The sequence below is a fragment of the Sardina pilchardus genome, chromosome 20, assembly GCF_963854185.1.
Source record: "Sardina pilchardus chromosome 20, fSarPil1.1, whole genome shotgun sequence".
NCBI lineage: Eukaryota > Metazoa > Chordata > Actinopteri > Clupeiformes > Clupeidae > Sardina > Sardina pilchardus.
Genome location: NC_085013.1, coordinates 25,728,601 through 25,745,636, shown reverse-complemented (window position 1 = coordinate 25,745,636; position 17,036 = coordinate 25,728,601). Strand labels below are relative to the sequence as shown.

Here is a 17,036-nt window from a genome sequence, read left to right as displayed (position 1 = left end):
TGTTCAGTACTGTGAAGGTTCAGGAACTCTACCTCAGGACGGTGTTCAGGAAGCTTACCTCAGCTCTCTTCAGCATCTCCCACTTGTTGAGGATCTTCATGGCGAACACTTTATCTGCATTCCTCACCTTCACCACGGCAACCTGAAGCACAAGAACCAGAACTCAGAACACAGAACTCTGTTCATTTTGGTGCACGGATGACAGTCAGGATACAGAATATAGATTTCTGACTTGATATTGATTTTGACAGTCTGGTATTTGACTAAAAAAACACACCCTCACAGGGGAGCTACACCAGACGCGTAACTGAAGCGCTCCGTTAGCGACGCGTAAAATCCATTTTAGAAGATGGGTCTATTTTTTTCGAATGTACGCGCCACTGTTGCGTCTGGTGTAGCTACTTCCATTGACTACAGTGATAATTAACTGCTGCGACCGGTTACAACATACGCGTCGCTAACGGAGTGCTTCAGTTACGCGTCTGGTGTAGCTCCCCTGTCAGAGAAGCAAGCGCGACTTAGCAAACAAATAATCGCCATGGAAACTGTAGAATTCCCTTTCAATGCATAAATCCCGTAACGTCTTTCCTTAACTATGGAAACTATCTAAGGTATTCTGTGCAAAATCCTACAATAAATCCCTTAACAAAGGAGAAATTAAGCCTTAACGGTCATACTTAAGGAAAACATTATAAGGTGTTTTGTGCAACCGGCACCAGACACTTCGGAGTGGAATGGAGCATTCATGGCACAACAAAACCTTTTGAATGGAATGGAACTTTCTTAGCTCAACAGACCTTAACCATTCACACAACAACAACAACAACAACAACATTTCTGTGAATGAAATGGAATGCTCTTATCAGTCTGTAACATTCTGAGCTGTGTGCACAATGAATAGCAAACGAATAGCAACACCAAGCACACTAAAGGACCATTCACATGACTGGGGAGACGACTCCAGTTCCTAAAAAGGCTGCCTGCCTCGCCTCGCCTCGGGCTCTGGCAAGAAAAGAAAACAGCCTCACCTAGCAGGGCAGGTACAGTATATCATGACATGCTGTGACACAACTGTCTTCCACGCTGCAGATGAAGAGCGATGGGTCAGTGCCAGGAAAAAGGATAAGGAAAGGTGTTTGTGTGTGTGTGTGTGTGTGTGTGTGAGATAGAGAGGGAGGTGTGTGTGAACGCCAAGAGATGTGCTAGACTGATATAGGCAGTCATGCGGTCAGGCCTGGTGCCCGACGACGCCAACAGGGCAAGAGAGGCTGCAACACCAGGTGTTGGGTTACACACACAGCCCATACCTGACACACACACACACACACACACACACACACACACACACACACACACACACACACACACACACACACACACACACACACACACCTATGAGCATCTCTCCACACCACAAAAGGCGCCTCTCTCAACAGCAACAACATCTTGCCAGAACAAAACAGGCAACAGCTACAGTATCTCTCCCCAATCGAACAAATCATCCCTGCAGAAAACACAACGTCTGCAAGACATTCAGTCTGTCTTCTCTCCCTATTCAGACACCCATGGGCAATAACATGAGTTGCTCCCGCCAACAACTAGAGTTGCCAGGCAGCAGCAGTGCTAGTACACTCTGGGGGCATGTTTGTTCATAAAAGTTCTTTCCTTAGATGGAGTGGATCAATTCAACAACTAGGATCAAACAGCAGTCCTACTTCATGATCTGAAGGTCATTTTGACTTCATTACAGATGCACTTGCATTTATATCGCCTTGGACAAAAGTGTATACCAAAAAACACAAACACTAACACTAACACTAACACTAACACTAACAAACACATGGAAGGTCTTGTCCCTCATGGCGAGGCTCTGTACCCAAACGGCTTCCTGTTGGCACAGACCCTCCGACTGGACCACTGCATGGGCCTGATTCTGTGGCTGAGGCCCATGTAATCTTAGAGAGGGATCCAATTGTATGAGAAGGGCTAAGGGGAGACTGTGCATCCTTGCATCTTGATTGGGCAGCACTGGGCTTTGAACATGCACACACATGCACACACACATGCACACACACATGCACACACACACACACACACACACACACACACACACACACACACACACACACACACACACACACACACACACACACACACACACACACACACACACACACACACACACGCACACACGTGTGTTTATATTTACACAGCTTCAGTCTGACAGCCAGCCTCGTCCGCGAAGGCAGCCCGCTGTTCCCCTCTCCTTGTTCATTCACACTCTCTACATCCCACAAGGACCTCCTGTGTGCACACAAGTCCACACACACACACACACACACACACACACACACACACACACACACACACACACACACACACACACACACACACACACACACACAAGCTGTGTCTAAACATGCCTGGAGGCGTCTGTTTCCGACAGCAAACACTCCGTTCGCATATCTCAGCTCCAGCGTGCCGGCTGGGGAGGAGAATACTGCTCTCTCTATTTTCCTACCGACCACGGGAGCACAAAGAAGAAAGGGAGCAGAGGAAGACGAAGAAGACGAAGAAGGAGAAGGAGAAGAAGTACAGGAAGAAAAAAAAATAGAAAAAGGAAAAGCAAAACAGTGGAGCTCAGAGCAGCAGAGCAGCGCGGCGTTCACCCTAAGCGCCGAAGACAGTCCAAGGGAAACAAGTGCAGGATTCACTCCCACCCCCCTTGTCCTCTCCGCCTGCCTCCCATCCCCATCTAAGTGGCCAAAACAAGCTTTCATTGAGAATTCTGTACATTCCAGCCCAAGCGAGAGGTTACTAAAGTTTACACGGAGAGAGCAAACACCGACGTAGCCAACGACATCGCACCCTCAACCACACCACCACCTCCACCACTCTTCTGTTCATCTGGCCCCCACGGCCATCCAGGCCCGGGCTATAAACAGAACTAGAACTAAATCTAAATCTAATTTAGAAGGCCTGGGTACTGTAACATTCTGAGTTCCGAGAATCCCGGTGTTATCCCCATGTCATGTCATGTGAACACATCTGCATTGTTGAGATTGGCACCCACGGGACACAAGAACTCTCTTTGTGGAGCTGAGGGTAACAGGCTTACTGCGGGGATATCAAGAGGAGAGCTCAGGCAGGACAGATGAAGATTTCATTTCAGCGTCTAAAATTCTCAGCTTACTGATCAGAAAAAATAAACAATATGCGCACGTCGTGCTTGGGAGAGGAGTAAATGATAGGTGTTTTCTCATTAGCAGGTAGAGATTGGGAAATGTTACTATCACACACTTGATCACTCTCTAACACACACAATTGCTTTGACTCAGCCACTAAGAAACACATACACACACTCCCGCACTCAGAGGAATGGCCTCTCTCTTTCACACATACACACACACACACACACACCTCAAATGAACAAATTAACGCTTCTCATATGTCTCACTCACTCACACACACACCCTCTCTCTTCAGCATCAACAACATTCTTAAGTGTGCTCTTATTCTAGAGTGGTTTGATCGGGGGATCGCGATGTCCTTGGCATCAGTTCCATTGTGCTGGCGTGAGTCTGATCCCGTCTCTCTGGTGAATAGGCTATGCCTCTGCTGCAAGGCACAACCCCCCCCCTCTCTCTCCACCAATACACTCAACCCCCCCAACCCCGCCACTAGTCAACCCAACCCCTCCAAGGCCTCAAACTCATATGGTCTCAGCTGAAGCTGAGGGAAAGTGTGGTGTGAAGGAATACAAATATTCTGCGCAGACAGTTCTAGAGCCAAATGTATTACACACAGCTACAGGGGCCCAAGAGGGACAAACAGAATACCATGTCCTAAATGAGGCTTTCTTCAGACATCAGCAGATTACAGCAGAGCAGGGGGAGGCTGCGGGCAGTGGAGCGAGAGAGCTGGGAGAGGACCCAGGGGAAAGCACCGGCTCTACCCCTCTTTCCCTCTCTCTTCTAGCCCTCTTTCTCTCTCCCTTCTCTACCCCTCTTTCTCTCTCCCTCCTAGACCTCTCACACACCTTTCTCTTTCTCTCCTTCTCTCCCTCCTCTCCCACCTCTCCTCCTCTTTCTTTTTCTCTCCTCCTCTCCCACCTCTACCCCTCTTTCTCTCTGCCTCCTCTTCTTTCTCTCTCCTCCTCTCCCACTTCTCCCTTGCCTGCAGGCCTCACTCTCAGTCTTTCCTTCTCTCCTTCATTCCCTCGCTCTCTTCTCTCCTCACTCCCTTAAGCTGTCTCTCTGTCTCCCTCACGTCTATCCAAACAGGAACAGCAGGGGACCTGAACTTCCCACTGAATGCTCCATTGATCATCAGGGTAACCCTGCGTTCACACTGTCCACGTCCGTTGACGGATCTCGGAGGTTGTGTCTGCCGTATGTGTATTTGCATCATGGAGGTATTATAAGAACTGGAGAGAGGGACTAAGTCCCGCCCCCATTCATTTCAATGGCCGATGCTAGGCTAGCTACTTCAGCCAAAAAAGTTTGAAATTGGCCGCAGACATCTTTGAGAAAATGGCGTTCCATGGGTGTCCATTTCCGTCACCAGCTAGAATGAGCCAATTAGGTTCCACGTTACAACGAGACAACATAGGTACATCGTTGATGAAGATTGGAGAGTGAGAGAAGGTGTTCGTGAACGCGCTCCTATCGTTACAGGCGCAAATGTATTTAATTATTTGAGTTGGGATGGTGGTGGAGAAGTTTGCCCCTTGTCTCGTAATCCTATAATGTGATATTCATATGTCATGATATAATAAACATGGCGAGTCAATATTGAGCAAGAATTCAGTTAGCATACACATAAATATGATCCCCACAGTAAATGCTTTGAACTGACTGTAGCCGTTATGTGCGCAATATGTCTACCCGACGAAAATGACTCTTAATAAGTAGACATGGGATGTAAGAAACGTGTGGATACCAGATATGCTATTTGTGCTGCACCCAGTGTGAATTTGCAGTTTAAATCTACATTTGTAGACAGACGAAATGAAGCCAACGCATATTATAGGCTTACCGGTAGAAGCGCGCATCCATGTGTTATGTTTCGAGCAGCATGCATTTTAAGTCTGCTGTCACTGTCGGAAACTTTTGCCGTTATCTACTGTAGGCTGTGACCCCCAACGCTGCCTTGTTATGAACTAGGCTACATGTCTGCACCTGAGCGTTTTAAAATAGTTTTCATAGCCTAGCCTACACGACAGCGAGTAGGTTAATAATTGGGTTTAGTTAGAGAATTTCTTCGCATTTCCTAGAATGTCTTATCATACCTTGCCAACGCATACATAGTCCAATGCAAATAATAGTAACCTATTAGAACGACATTTGCTTTTTTCTTTTATTCACAAAGCCTGGTATAATGATAATCCACAGGCATCAAGTATCGGTAACTTAATCCTAGTCGTCAGTCATTTTATTTATGTCTTCTAGAATGCGTTATCAACATGGACGCGCGAGGACGCTCGTGCCGAAATCGAAACTCGTGCATGAGCTGAGACAGCTCGTGCATGAGCTGTCTCGTGCATGCGCTGGTGCCGGATATGGTACAACCATGGAACGCCATTTTTTCAAAGATGTCGGCGGCCAAATGACATGCTAACTGGCTGAAGCTAACCCTCCAAATCCTGACCCCCTGATTTGCATACACGCGATCTGATTGGCTGACGGATGCGTCGCTGCCTGAAAAGTTGAACATTTCTCAACTTTCTTGACGGAGGCAACGGAGCTGAAGGAACGGACGGACCCACAATGCATTTCGAGTCCGCCCCATGCAAAGTGAATGAGATCCGTTGACGGACGTAGACAGTGTGAACGCGGGGTAAGGGGGGCATGTATGTATCTATCCCAGTACTAGGAACACCAGGTGATTTGGGAGGCATCTTACCAGGTTTGTCACTAAACCACGATCTCGGAATAATCCCCAACCTCCCAACTTCCCGATATCTGGGCCAATTTCACTGAGGACAGATGAATACAGTAAAGGTGACCTGCAGGTCCTGCTTGGATTGATGTAGTCAGGGTTCCCACTCTAAGCCAAATGTGAAATGACCTGACTGACTTTCATCGACTAAAGAGCTGAATTTCCATGACCTTTAACCTAATGTACAGAAATACATTTACGCTGAACAGACAAAAAACAGCCACTGTATTATGGCAAGTGTCTGAATAAACCCACAAAAGTATAATACTGTATGGAAAATACTATTTTTGATAATAATAATGACCGTAATCTTGAACATGTTACTACAAACAAATAATTCCCTGCTATTCTATGACTTGGTACAAAGAAAAATGACAAAATCTGAACCTGACTTTCCATGTCTGGAATAGACTTTCTTTTAATTCTATGATATTCCAGAAATGTCATGACTAGTAGGAACCCCGTGTAGTGGCCTAATAGCTAGACCAATAACAAACTCACTTAAGAGGTTAGGAGGGCTGGGCCCACCTGCCGTTACTAGGGACCTCGGAGACTGTATGTGGTTGGCCTGAAGTCTGAGTACCAGACCTGTTCGCAGGCCAAACCTGAGGCACAGGGTGAGTGCATGAGAAGTCAACAAACACACGCCGAGAGTGCAGACCACATGTTTATGTGTCCTCATAACAACCTTCACCACTGGCACACCACAGCCATTCCCCAGGGGCTGTCTTTGGAGATGCGGCATGCTACCGCTAGGCTAGGCTAGCGCTTCAGTTTTACTGCTGTGTGTGTCTTCAGCAAAGCCTCTCTGCTGCTGCTGTGTAAACTGGGCCTACATGGTACAGACATGAGGTAATCATTTATTAGACAACCTTAACAAAAATGTGACTGATGATCCGGGCTCAGATATTCATTTTTCTTCCAATAAAACGCTCGGTCCAAAATCCTAGTCAATAATCAGCATGTGTCCTGAAAAACGATATCTAGGCAGAAAATTGTTTTCAGTCCCGGGACCTGGAAGAATCCATGGTGGTGTCCAAACCATCCCCAACCTAAACCACAAACAGGCGTGTTTATCCATTCTCTCTCTCTCAATCTCTGTCTCTCTCTCTCTCTCTAGGAACAAATCATCCCACATTTCTAGGGATTCCTGGAGTCATGGCTAAAATATGTCACTGCCTGGAGGAGGTCCAGTGAGCTTTTCCCTTCTGCTCTGTCTCCGAGGTGATCCCCCTCCCCAACAGCCAATGGCGTGCAAGTTCCTTACCTCTCCAAAGGCTCCTCGGCCAATCACCTTCAAGATCTCAAAGTCCTCCTTATGTAGCCGCATCTGCTTCACTTTGGAGGTGAACGGCTTGACTAGAGAGAGAGAGAGAGAGAGAGAGAGAGAGAGAGAGAGAGAGAGAGAGAGAGAGAGAGAGAGAGAGATGGTTAGTTCTTTAATGACTGAAACTTGAGTTACTGCTAAGTGTAGACTGGGCGTATGGCGAATGCTTCAGTGATTGAAGCAATAAAAACAATCGCCTTGGCACTAGACAGGCATTCATCAAAAGGCAAAGAGAGGGAGGAAATGAGCCAATGTACAGTTCCATACTATAAAACCAAACTCCCCAAAACCTATAAATGCACGATTAGGTTCAATTAAACACAACTTCACACAACTGAAATGCACATGGCGGCCATTCCATTTAATTATACAGAACTCTATAAAACCACCCGACCAAACAAGCCAACCAAGTCTGAATAACTTCAGGAGAAGTCACAACTTCAGGAGAAGTCATTCACTTCACTGATGCACTGGCTGGCTGGCTGGCTGGCTGGATGGATGGATGGATGCTGTGCTTTAAATGCCTGTAGGTCTGTGAGATGTCGGAATGATAGGAAACACGAGATGACTGCTGGAACCTTCAGAGACTGACAGCAGAACACATGTCAGAGAGAGTACATATGCACAAACCAACACACACAGAATCCTGGCTTGCAGGGCAGAGGCAGAGAGAGAGAGAGAGAGAGAGGCAGAGAGAGAGGCAGAGAGAGAGAGAGAGAGAGAGAGAGAGAGAGAGAGAGAGACAGAGAGACAGAGAGCGAGACAGAGAGCCGAGAGGGGGGTGATGTCAAAAGGATGCAAACATCCTCAGTGCTAACTCAGTTTTCCATAGGCGGAAGAAATGTAATTTAGAAGCATGTCTGGGAAAATTCCAGCATGACCATGAGAAAGCAGCTCGGGGAAGCTATGCATTAGGGCCACTGAACCGTGCCTGATCAGAGCCCAGGGCCCAAACAGAACCAGAGACACTTCTGGGTCAGCTGCTCTCGTGGGCAATATCCACAGACACACACACACACACCAGAGGGAAACTAATCCAAGATGAGTTTAACGTGTGTGCGCTGCTGTCAGTGATGTGTCCTCGGTGTAACAGTGCAGTGCTACACTGGTGAAGAGCAACTTCAGCAACAGGGCAAGTAATCACACTCAGATAGGAGAACTCAAGGACACACACACACACACACATACACACACAGCAGCGCAAGAGAAGTACGATTAATCACACACCAACCCTTCCTATGCATGTCCAGGCTAGATATGCATTTTATTTGGTTGTATGTTCTCTTTTAATTCATTTCAATGGCATGGTAATTCATAAAGGAACTGTTGCCAAAGCATACAATATATGTCTAGAAAACAACAGAACATAAAGCAGCATAGTCATAAAAACAATATCTCTCTCTCTAACACACACACACACACACACACACACACACACACACACACACACACACACCTTTGCAAACACCCACATACATATTTTCCATCTGCTCCAGAGGCTGATGTTGAGAGTCTGATTGAGTACTATGATTAACGGTCAAACTGTGGCAGGCCTTGCTACACAAGCCACTTATAATATACAAACAGACAGAGAGAGACAGAGAGACACAGTTCCATAGTCATGAAATGATGGCCATGCGTACAGCAACCTCTGCACACGGCCTCATTATAAACCGGTATTAATTTACCATATCTGGTAACAATCTCCAACAACAAATTACTAACAAATAGAAGCATCGTGTTCTCACGACTTGTTACAACTAGAATACAGTCAACTTAGGGGCAGCCGTGGTGTACTGGTTAGCGCACCGGGCTTGTAACCGGAGGGTTGCCGGTTCGATCCCCGACCAGTCCACCATGGCTGAAGTGCCCTTGAGCAAGGCACCTAACCCCTCACTGCTCCCCGAGCGCCGCTGGTTGGGCAGGCAGCTCACTGCTCTGGGTTGTGTGATTCACCTCACTGTGTGTTCACTGTGTGCTGTGTGTTCACTAATTCGGTTAAATTGGGTTAAATGCAGAGAACTGAATTTCCCTCACGGGATCAAAAAAGTATATATTCTATTCTATTCTAACTTTGTTATGATGCAATTCCCAGTTCCCACTTAAGAGACAAATGGAGCGCAGCACATCACCCCTCTGAGATTGGCAACCGGCGTCAATCAAGGGAGCGCGTGAATATGGGCGAATGAGGACCGAGGCGTTTATGCAGCACCAAACCAAGAATGATTATTTGTGCAGGAACAAATATTCTGATCTGATTCTGAGGATATGTGAGTAATCAGTGACCAGAGGCTATGCTGCGATTTCTTCAGCCTGATCAACTTTGAAAAGTGTGATACGGTTCGACACAGGCACTTTAGGTCGGCAAGTCTATTCTTGATGTGCAGCAGACCTTTTTTCCCCGAGTGACAAGTAGTGGTACAAGAGCCAAGGAGTGTGTGTGTGTGTGTGTGTGTGTGTGTGTGTGTGTGAGAATGTAACGGCTGGTTTATTTGCTAAAGCTGCACCTTTGGGATTCCTCCAGAGCGCACAGCCCCCTGGATGGTGTGTGTGTGTGTGTGTGTGTGTGTGTGTGTAGCTGTAAAATGTGTGTGTTGGATAGAGGGTATACAGGGCCAGACACAGTGCTCAACCCTCAAGAGGATGCCAAAGAGTGTGTGTGTGTGTGTGTGTGTGTGTGTGTGTGTGTGTGTGTGTGTGTGTGTGTGTGTGTGTGTGTGTGTGTGTGTGTGTGTGTGTGTGTGTTGTCTCTGTACAAGTGGTGATTAAGCAGGTGTAAGACATGGTGCTAGAAGGCAGAAGGCTAGAGCTAGCTATGCAGTAGATTGGCTTGCCTCCATTTCCAAGGACATTACAGCATTATAGACAGTCTGACAAAGGAGTCGGCAACCTTTTCTCTTAAAAAGGGTCTTTTTTTTTACCAGAGATAAAAAAAAATGAATCTGTCTAGGGCCGCAAAGATATCAGAATCGTTAAAAAGAAATCAGTTTAAACATCTCCGTCTCTATTAGCCTCAGGCATCTGGCATACTCGCATTTATGCAGTATAATGTACGGTACAGAGATGGGGGACTCGAGTCTAGTGACTTGACTCGAGTCAGACTTAAGTCGCCAGATTGAGGACTTGTGACTTGCTTGATCAACTGTGAGAAAAGACTTGACTTGACTTGGACTTGCTACTCATGACTTGAGACTTGACTTAGACTTGCATGCAATGACTCGACAAGTCATTGCTGTCTTGGTTAATTGGTGAATAATAATAATAAAAACTATTTTCGATTGGATATTTCCTGTTGCATGTGGGCGAACCTGGCAACCTCTCTAGGTGCTAGGTGACGCGCCCGCCATCTACAGTAGAGCGGTCGGGGTTAAGAAGATGGAAGCTGTTACCAGTTTCCAAAATCATAACATTTGGATTTAAAGACTATTCAACTCAACAAAAGAAAGGAAAAGAAACGCAAAGTGTGCAGCGCAAAAATATCCGACACATCCAGCACCACGTCAAATTGTATCCGCCATTTCCGACTACACAAAGAAAAGTAAGAAATGTCTCTAGCTAATTTCACATTATTTTTTTAATCTAACGTTAGCTAGCAGCTAACATCCCATCTCCATCAGTCAAACGTGACAAGAGCTTGCTGTTTGCATCACATTAAGTTTTATCATGTTGACTTAGTTTCACATTGATCCCGCCTATCAAATAACAGACAATTTGACTGAAATACGGTATCTGAAAATCACTGCGCAAACCTCCAAGCGAACAGATCACCTCCTCTTGCATCCATCCATAACTTTTTGAGTTATCTTGCGAACAGACAAACAGACAACCCAACAAACCCCGATAAAAACATTGGTGGAGATAAAAACTTCGAAACGGTCTTTGTCCCGACGCACATAATTGTCGACATTCTCGATAATGTCGAGGGGAAGCTGAGACAAATCATGCATGACTGCAAGTAGGCGACTTCTTTGCGTTTGGATGAGAGTAGGCTATGTGATGGATGTTACATCACATCTGTACTCTCACCATGGGCTTTAGAAAATGTCTATACATTCTTAAAAATGGAGTGGGAGCATAGGCTACAGTAAATGCATTGAATATGAGGCTATGTTGCACTAACTGGTTTTCAGTTAGCTATGTGAGCCCTTTGCACTGAAATTAATACTTTTCACTCATGTGGCTGTAAAATACTTGTATTTGTCGTTAGGGAATGTATAGGCCTATTAAAAATGCATTTGAGCATGAAATGTATATACTGTATGTTATAGGCTACATTTAATTCTTATTCAGAATTATTTTGTAGCTTCTCTCATGTCAGATGTGCAAAAGTGCGCAGCCACATTTGGCCCTCTGATGGTGATGAAAATTGTGGCTCTCTTAGTCATGAAAGTTGCCCATCCCTGGTCTACCACATCAATGTAGCTGTTAGTTTGTTAGCGCTAGCTGCTTTAATTTTTGTTAAATCATAAAGTATAACAGCCAAACAACATGCACAAACCCTATTACTGTAAATGTATGTATAAGTATATGAGAGATGTATGACATAAATGAGAAATGGGCCACTTTCAAGAGTAAATAGTAGCCTAACATAGAAGTGTCTCCATCTCATTTCCATATGGTATTTATTAATGGAATATTATGCAATGAAAACATGAGCTAAACACACATACACAGACTCTGTCTGGTAATTTGGTACACCAGGCCCTGTAGTCGTTCCTAGTAATTCTGATCCTGCTGGTCCTAGTGAGCATTTTAAATTATTCTTTAGCCTTATATCCCCTTCTTATGTGTTAGCCCTTTTGTGCAAAGGAGGGCTACATAAAACTGCCGTCTCTTCAAGTTTTAAGACGGTTGTCTTCCAGCTTATTATATGACTTGACTTGTGACTTGCTTGACCTAAGCTATGACTTGACTTGACTTGACTCGACCTAAGCTATGACTTGACTTGACTTGACTCGACCCTCACAAAAACGACTTGGGACTTGCTTGAGACTTGAAGTCTAAGACTTGAGACTTGCTTGAGACTTGCATATGTGTGACTTACTCCCATCTCTGGTACGGTATAATATTTCCACTAACTGTTGTGGGACAGCTTGTAGCTTAACGACTACATGAATTTGTTCAAAATATTTCATAACTTCCATTTTAAGAGAAAGCCAAGGAGTCACTAGAGAGGAGCTTAAAGAGCCACATGTGGCCCTCGGGCTGCAGGTTGCCTGCTCCTGGTCTAACACCTAACAGAGTAAGACTACAGTATACGAAATTGGTCGAAATATTTTATAACAACCATCTTAAGAGAAAGCCAAGGAGTCACTAGAGAGGAGCTTAAAAGTGCCGCATGTGGCTCCTGGTCTAACAGAACTACAGACCTAACAGAACTACAGACTACAGTAAACAAAATTGTTCTAAATACATTATAACTTCCATCTTAAGAGAAAGCCAAGGAGTCACTAGAGAGGAGCTAGAGGGCCGCAGGTGGTCTAACACCACCTAGTAAGGTGTTGTGGCATATCTCCTTTATGACAGACCCACTGAGGACTGCCCTAGGGAAAACAGCAGGCTGCAAATAGCCACATTACAAATAGGGCCTGAAGCCAAGAGATGAGAGGCCCATAGTCACCACTGGGCAGTAAGAAGAGAATGCAGACCTAACTAGAAAAGAATGCAGACCTAACTAGAAAAGAATGCAGACCTAACTAGAAAAGAATGCAGCCCCAACTAGAAAAGAATTCAGACCTAACTAGAAAAGAATGCAGACCTAACTAGAAAGGCACTCAGACCTAACTAGAAAAGAATGCAGACCTAACTAGAAAAGAATGCAGACCTAACTAGAAAAGAATGCAGACCTAACTAGAAAGGCACTCAGACCTAACTAGAAAAGAATGCAGACCTAACTAGAAAGGCACTCAGACCTAACTAGAAAAGAATGCAGACCTAACTAGAAAGGCACTCAGAGAGCGCAAACCTCCGCCAAGCGAGAACATAACCGCCTCTTGGATCGATCCAGACGGTGATCCGGATCAATCCCAATTTCATCGAAATCCATCCATAACTTTTTGAGTCGTCTTGCTAACAGACAAACAAACAAACAAACAAACTAACCCCTGATGAAAACCTGATGAAATCTTTGGCAGAGGTAATTACTGACTAGCCTTTACCCAGTAGGGAAAGAAGATGTGTGTACATCTGCCAGCTATTCTGGTTTACATAAACAGGTTACATCGTATTCAAAAGGTATATAAGCAAAGGCACAAAATGGCCTGGGCAGCGTGCTTCATGAACCATGGCTCAGAAATGCATTAATGCACACCTTCCGTAGTATTCATTCGCTTTGTCAAAATCCTTCTGATTTTAACTAAGTTAACCAAATTAGACACAACAGTGTCCTAGAAAGGACACAAGTGGACTTCCAGCGTGACCTCCATCCTCGGCCTTCACAAAGCTGCAGATGACCATGACCCTCTGCCTTGGAGAACCCAAATCTGATGTCTTTCCTGCTTTCCAAAGGATGCCGTGAGAGTAAAAACAAAACACTCTTTTAGGACTATATATACAGTACAGGCTGTGGAGGGCTATTTATGCATTCTTGATTGTCCACCAATATAAAGTACAAGGCCATTTAGCACAGTATCGGCGGACGCGCGGTCTTACCTGAATTGCAACAGCCAGACACTTGAAACTAGTGTGGCTTTTTGTGATACACCACCCCAAACCACACACAACAAAAACACCAGTCTCGGATTGCAACCCACACGCTACAGTCAAAGCAAGGCCCGCACCGCAAGAGCTCTGCACAGGGGCCGGGAGAACACTGGCCTTTCTGTGTGAAAGACCAGATGACCATCTCACTCCTGGTCAGGTTTGTTTAACAGCAGCGACACTAAAGAGTTTTTTTGTTCCCTAAAATAATGTTTCCAAAATCATTTCAGTGGTTCATCAACTCGCAACAGGGTGAACGGCACTTCTGTATTTGCTTCGCGGCCATCTATTGGCTATAACCGCACTAATGTACGTTTATCAGATCGGGTAGCGGATCTGTAGTTCAATGGAATGAGATAAGAAATTACCAATCTGATTTGCTTCGATGTCGCAATACATCATACTTCCATAAAACCATGCAACATACTCTATCTTGTCTGTGGACATTGTAATTGGCTGGATAAATAAATAGTGTGTCTGCGACAGAGGAAAACGGCTTTAGTGTTGCTTTGATAGCAGACACTCAACAGGGGCCGCTTGATTCCATCCTTGTGGCTGTGGCTCTCCCACCTCAGTATTGTGGGTCAAAAAAAGCACCACACAATATGAATGCGTCCGCAAATGTAACAGAGAAAAGGCTACAACACCACCACAACCTCCTGAATGAGCCCCCTCATTCTTAGAAAGGAATTTAGAATGTCAGAATGTCAGGAGAATCAACTCTGGAATGGTCATGATCCAGATTAGGGACACGGGTCACGGATAGGAATCTGAATCCAGAATACACGTCTACTCAGCATGTGCTAAGTGTATGTGGGCCTGTGTGTGTGTGTGTGTGTGTGCGTGTGTGTGTGAGATATCAGCATCCAGCATGGGGGAAGGGGACGTGGGACACTAGTATTAATGACCACAGCGCTCTACAGAAACCCTCCAGAAACCCTCCAGAAACCACAAGATAAGGGAAAGCAACCAGCAAGCCAGCAAGCCAGCGAGCGTGAGCTTGAGTGTGAGTGAGTGAGTGTAGTGTGCTATCCTGTCGTCATGCCCAAACTATGTGTTCCATAATATTCCCATCATGCGCTCAGCTCAGCCTCCTCTGCTGGGCCGGGCGTGGGCCGGGCGTGGGCCAGCGTGGGCCGGGCCGGGCCTGCGTCTGCGTCGTCGGATTCCTGGCCATTAGAGACTAACCGCTCTCAGGCCGCCAGCATTCCTCGCTCTCACTCCGCCGCTTGTTTCCCCCAGAGATCTGATTAGACAATTTAATTCAGTAAACAAACCGGAGGGGAGGCTGGAGTGTATGAGTGTGTGTGTGTGTGTGTGTGTGTGTGTGTGTGTGTGTGTGCATTGGGGGTGCAAGCCTGTTAGGCAATCCAGTTAGGGAGCAGGAGGAGCACACACAGCACTCTTAACTGGACACTGCACTGATGAGGGGGATTTGGGGTGGGGGTGGGGGGGTGGTGACTCTCCGTTTCCATGGTAACCAGAGGTTTGCTCTAGGATGTACACACACAAACACACACCCACACGCACAAACCAAACACAGTGAGGTTGCCAAAGATCAACTTAACTGAGCACAGAAAATAAGTTGAGCTTTGACAGATGCAGCCTGCCTAGTCATCCAATTTTTTCCTGTTTTTTTTTTTTTTTTTTAAATGGGGCCTTGGGGTTAGAAGTGAGGGAACGGTTCCGAAAGTATTTCTGGAGAGAGTCTGGTGAGGAACTGCTGAGTGGTTCTGTGTTGCAGTTGTTCCAAAGCAGCTGTTTCATGCAGAGAACACACACACACACACACACACATTAACAGACAGTTCTGCAGTGCCCTTGTTAAAATGCCCAGGACTCAGAGTGGCGCATGCACACACACACAAACGGCAGGTTTTACTCTGCCCTTGTTAAAATGCCCAGAAAGCAGGACTGCAACAGCTCCCCAGTCTGCAGAGAGAGAGAGAGAGAAAGGGGGGAGGGAGAGAGAGAAAGAGAAGGAGAAAGAAAGAGAATGATAGAGAGAGGGAGAGCAAGAGAGAGGGCAAGAAAGAGGGACAGGGAGAGAGAGAGCGAAGGAGAGAGAAAGAGGGAGGGAGAGCAAGAGAGAGGGCAAGAGAGAGGGACAGGGAGGGAGGGAGGGAGAGAGAGAAGGAGAGAGGAGAGAGCGAGAGCAAGAGAGAAAGGGAGAGAGAGAGGGAGGGACAGCAAGAGAGAGGGCAAGAGGGAGGGACAGGGAGGGAGGGAGAGAGAGATAGGGAGAGCAATAGAGAGAGGGAGAGCAAGAGAGAGGGCAAGAGAGAGGGACAGGGAGGGAGGGAGAGAGAGAGAGAGAAGGAGAGCAATAGAGAGGGCAAGAGAGAGAGAGAACATGCAAGTGTGGACACAGAGCTGCAAATCAACTGAAGCAGAGGGGACGGCCGGCGTGGGCAGACCATATAAAGGCAGGTATCATTAAAAGACCATTTCCATAGAGGGGAAAGACATTCCCGCACCGCTAAACCGCCAGGGCATTTTCTCCAATGGGATCAGCGTTTAAAAGGGCTCTAAGCACGATTGCTGGAGTTTAAATTCCCTCTTAACAAATGACTTAGTGGAGGCCACTGAGCTCAGCTTGGAAGGCATTTCTTCTTTTTTTTTCTTTTCTTTTTTTACAAAATGCCAAAGTACAGTCCTAACTATTTATGGCTGTGCTTTGTGCCATACTCTTGGGAATACATTGTTTCCATCTTTCCCAAAGACTCTGGGTTTAAAAATGGTAGCTATGCAAGAGTACTGCTGAGTAGAAAAAAAATACAAGTAAATAAAAAAACATGGGTGTCCCAGTGCGCCATAACACAAGAATGAAGAGAGAGCCTCCGACACATTCCATCTCACACACACACACACACACACACACACACACACACACACACACACACACACACACACACACACACACAATAGGAGTATGATCATGCCCACAGGAACATAGTAAGGTTTTTTTTGGAATAGAATAGAACCCAATACTGCCTCTAACATTTGTCATCCAAATCTACCAACATGCTTCAGCCAAGCGAACACACTAAATCAACTCAAAAGCTTCCTC

At 45.9% G+C, this 17,036-nt stretch overlaps 1 protein-coding gene across 2 annotated transcripts in view; it reads right to left on the bottom strand.

Moving 5' to 3' along the window:
* The window catches only part of cdc42bpaa (CDC42 binding protein kinase alpha (DMPK-like) a), a 97,272-nt gene that overhangs the window by 68,743 nt on the left and 11,493 nt on the right, over window positions 1-17,036 (bottom strand). For both annotated transcript variants that reach the window (XM_062523422.1, XM_062523423.1), the window contains exons 2-3: window positions 7,208-7,299; window positions 59-142 (exon numbers count right to left, since the gene is read on the bottom strand). In XM_062523422.1, coding sequence (XP_062379406.1) covers window positions 59-142; window positions 7,208-7,299 — 176 coding nt within the window. The remainder of the gene's footprint in view (window positions 1-58; window positions 143-7,207; window positions 7,300-17,036) is intronic.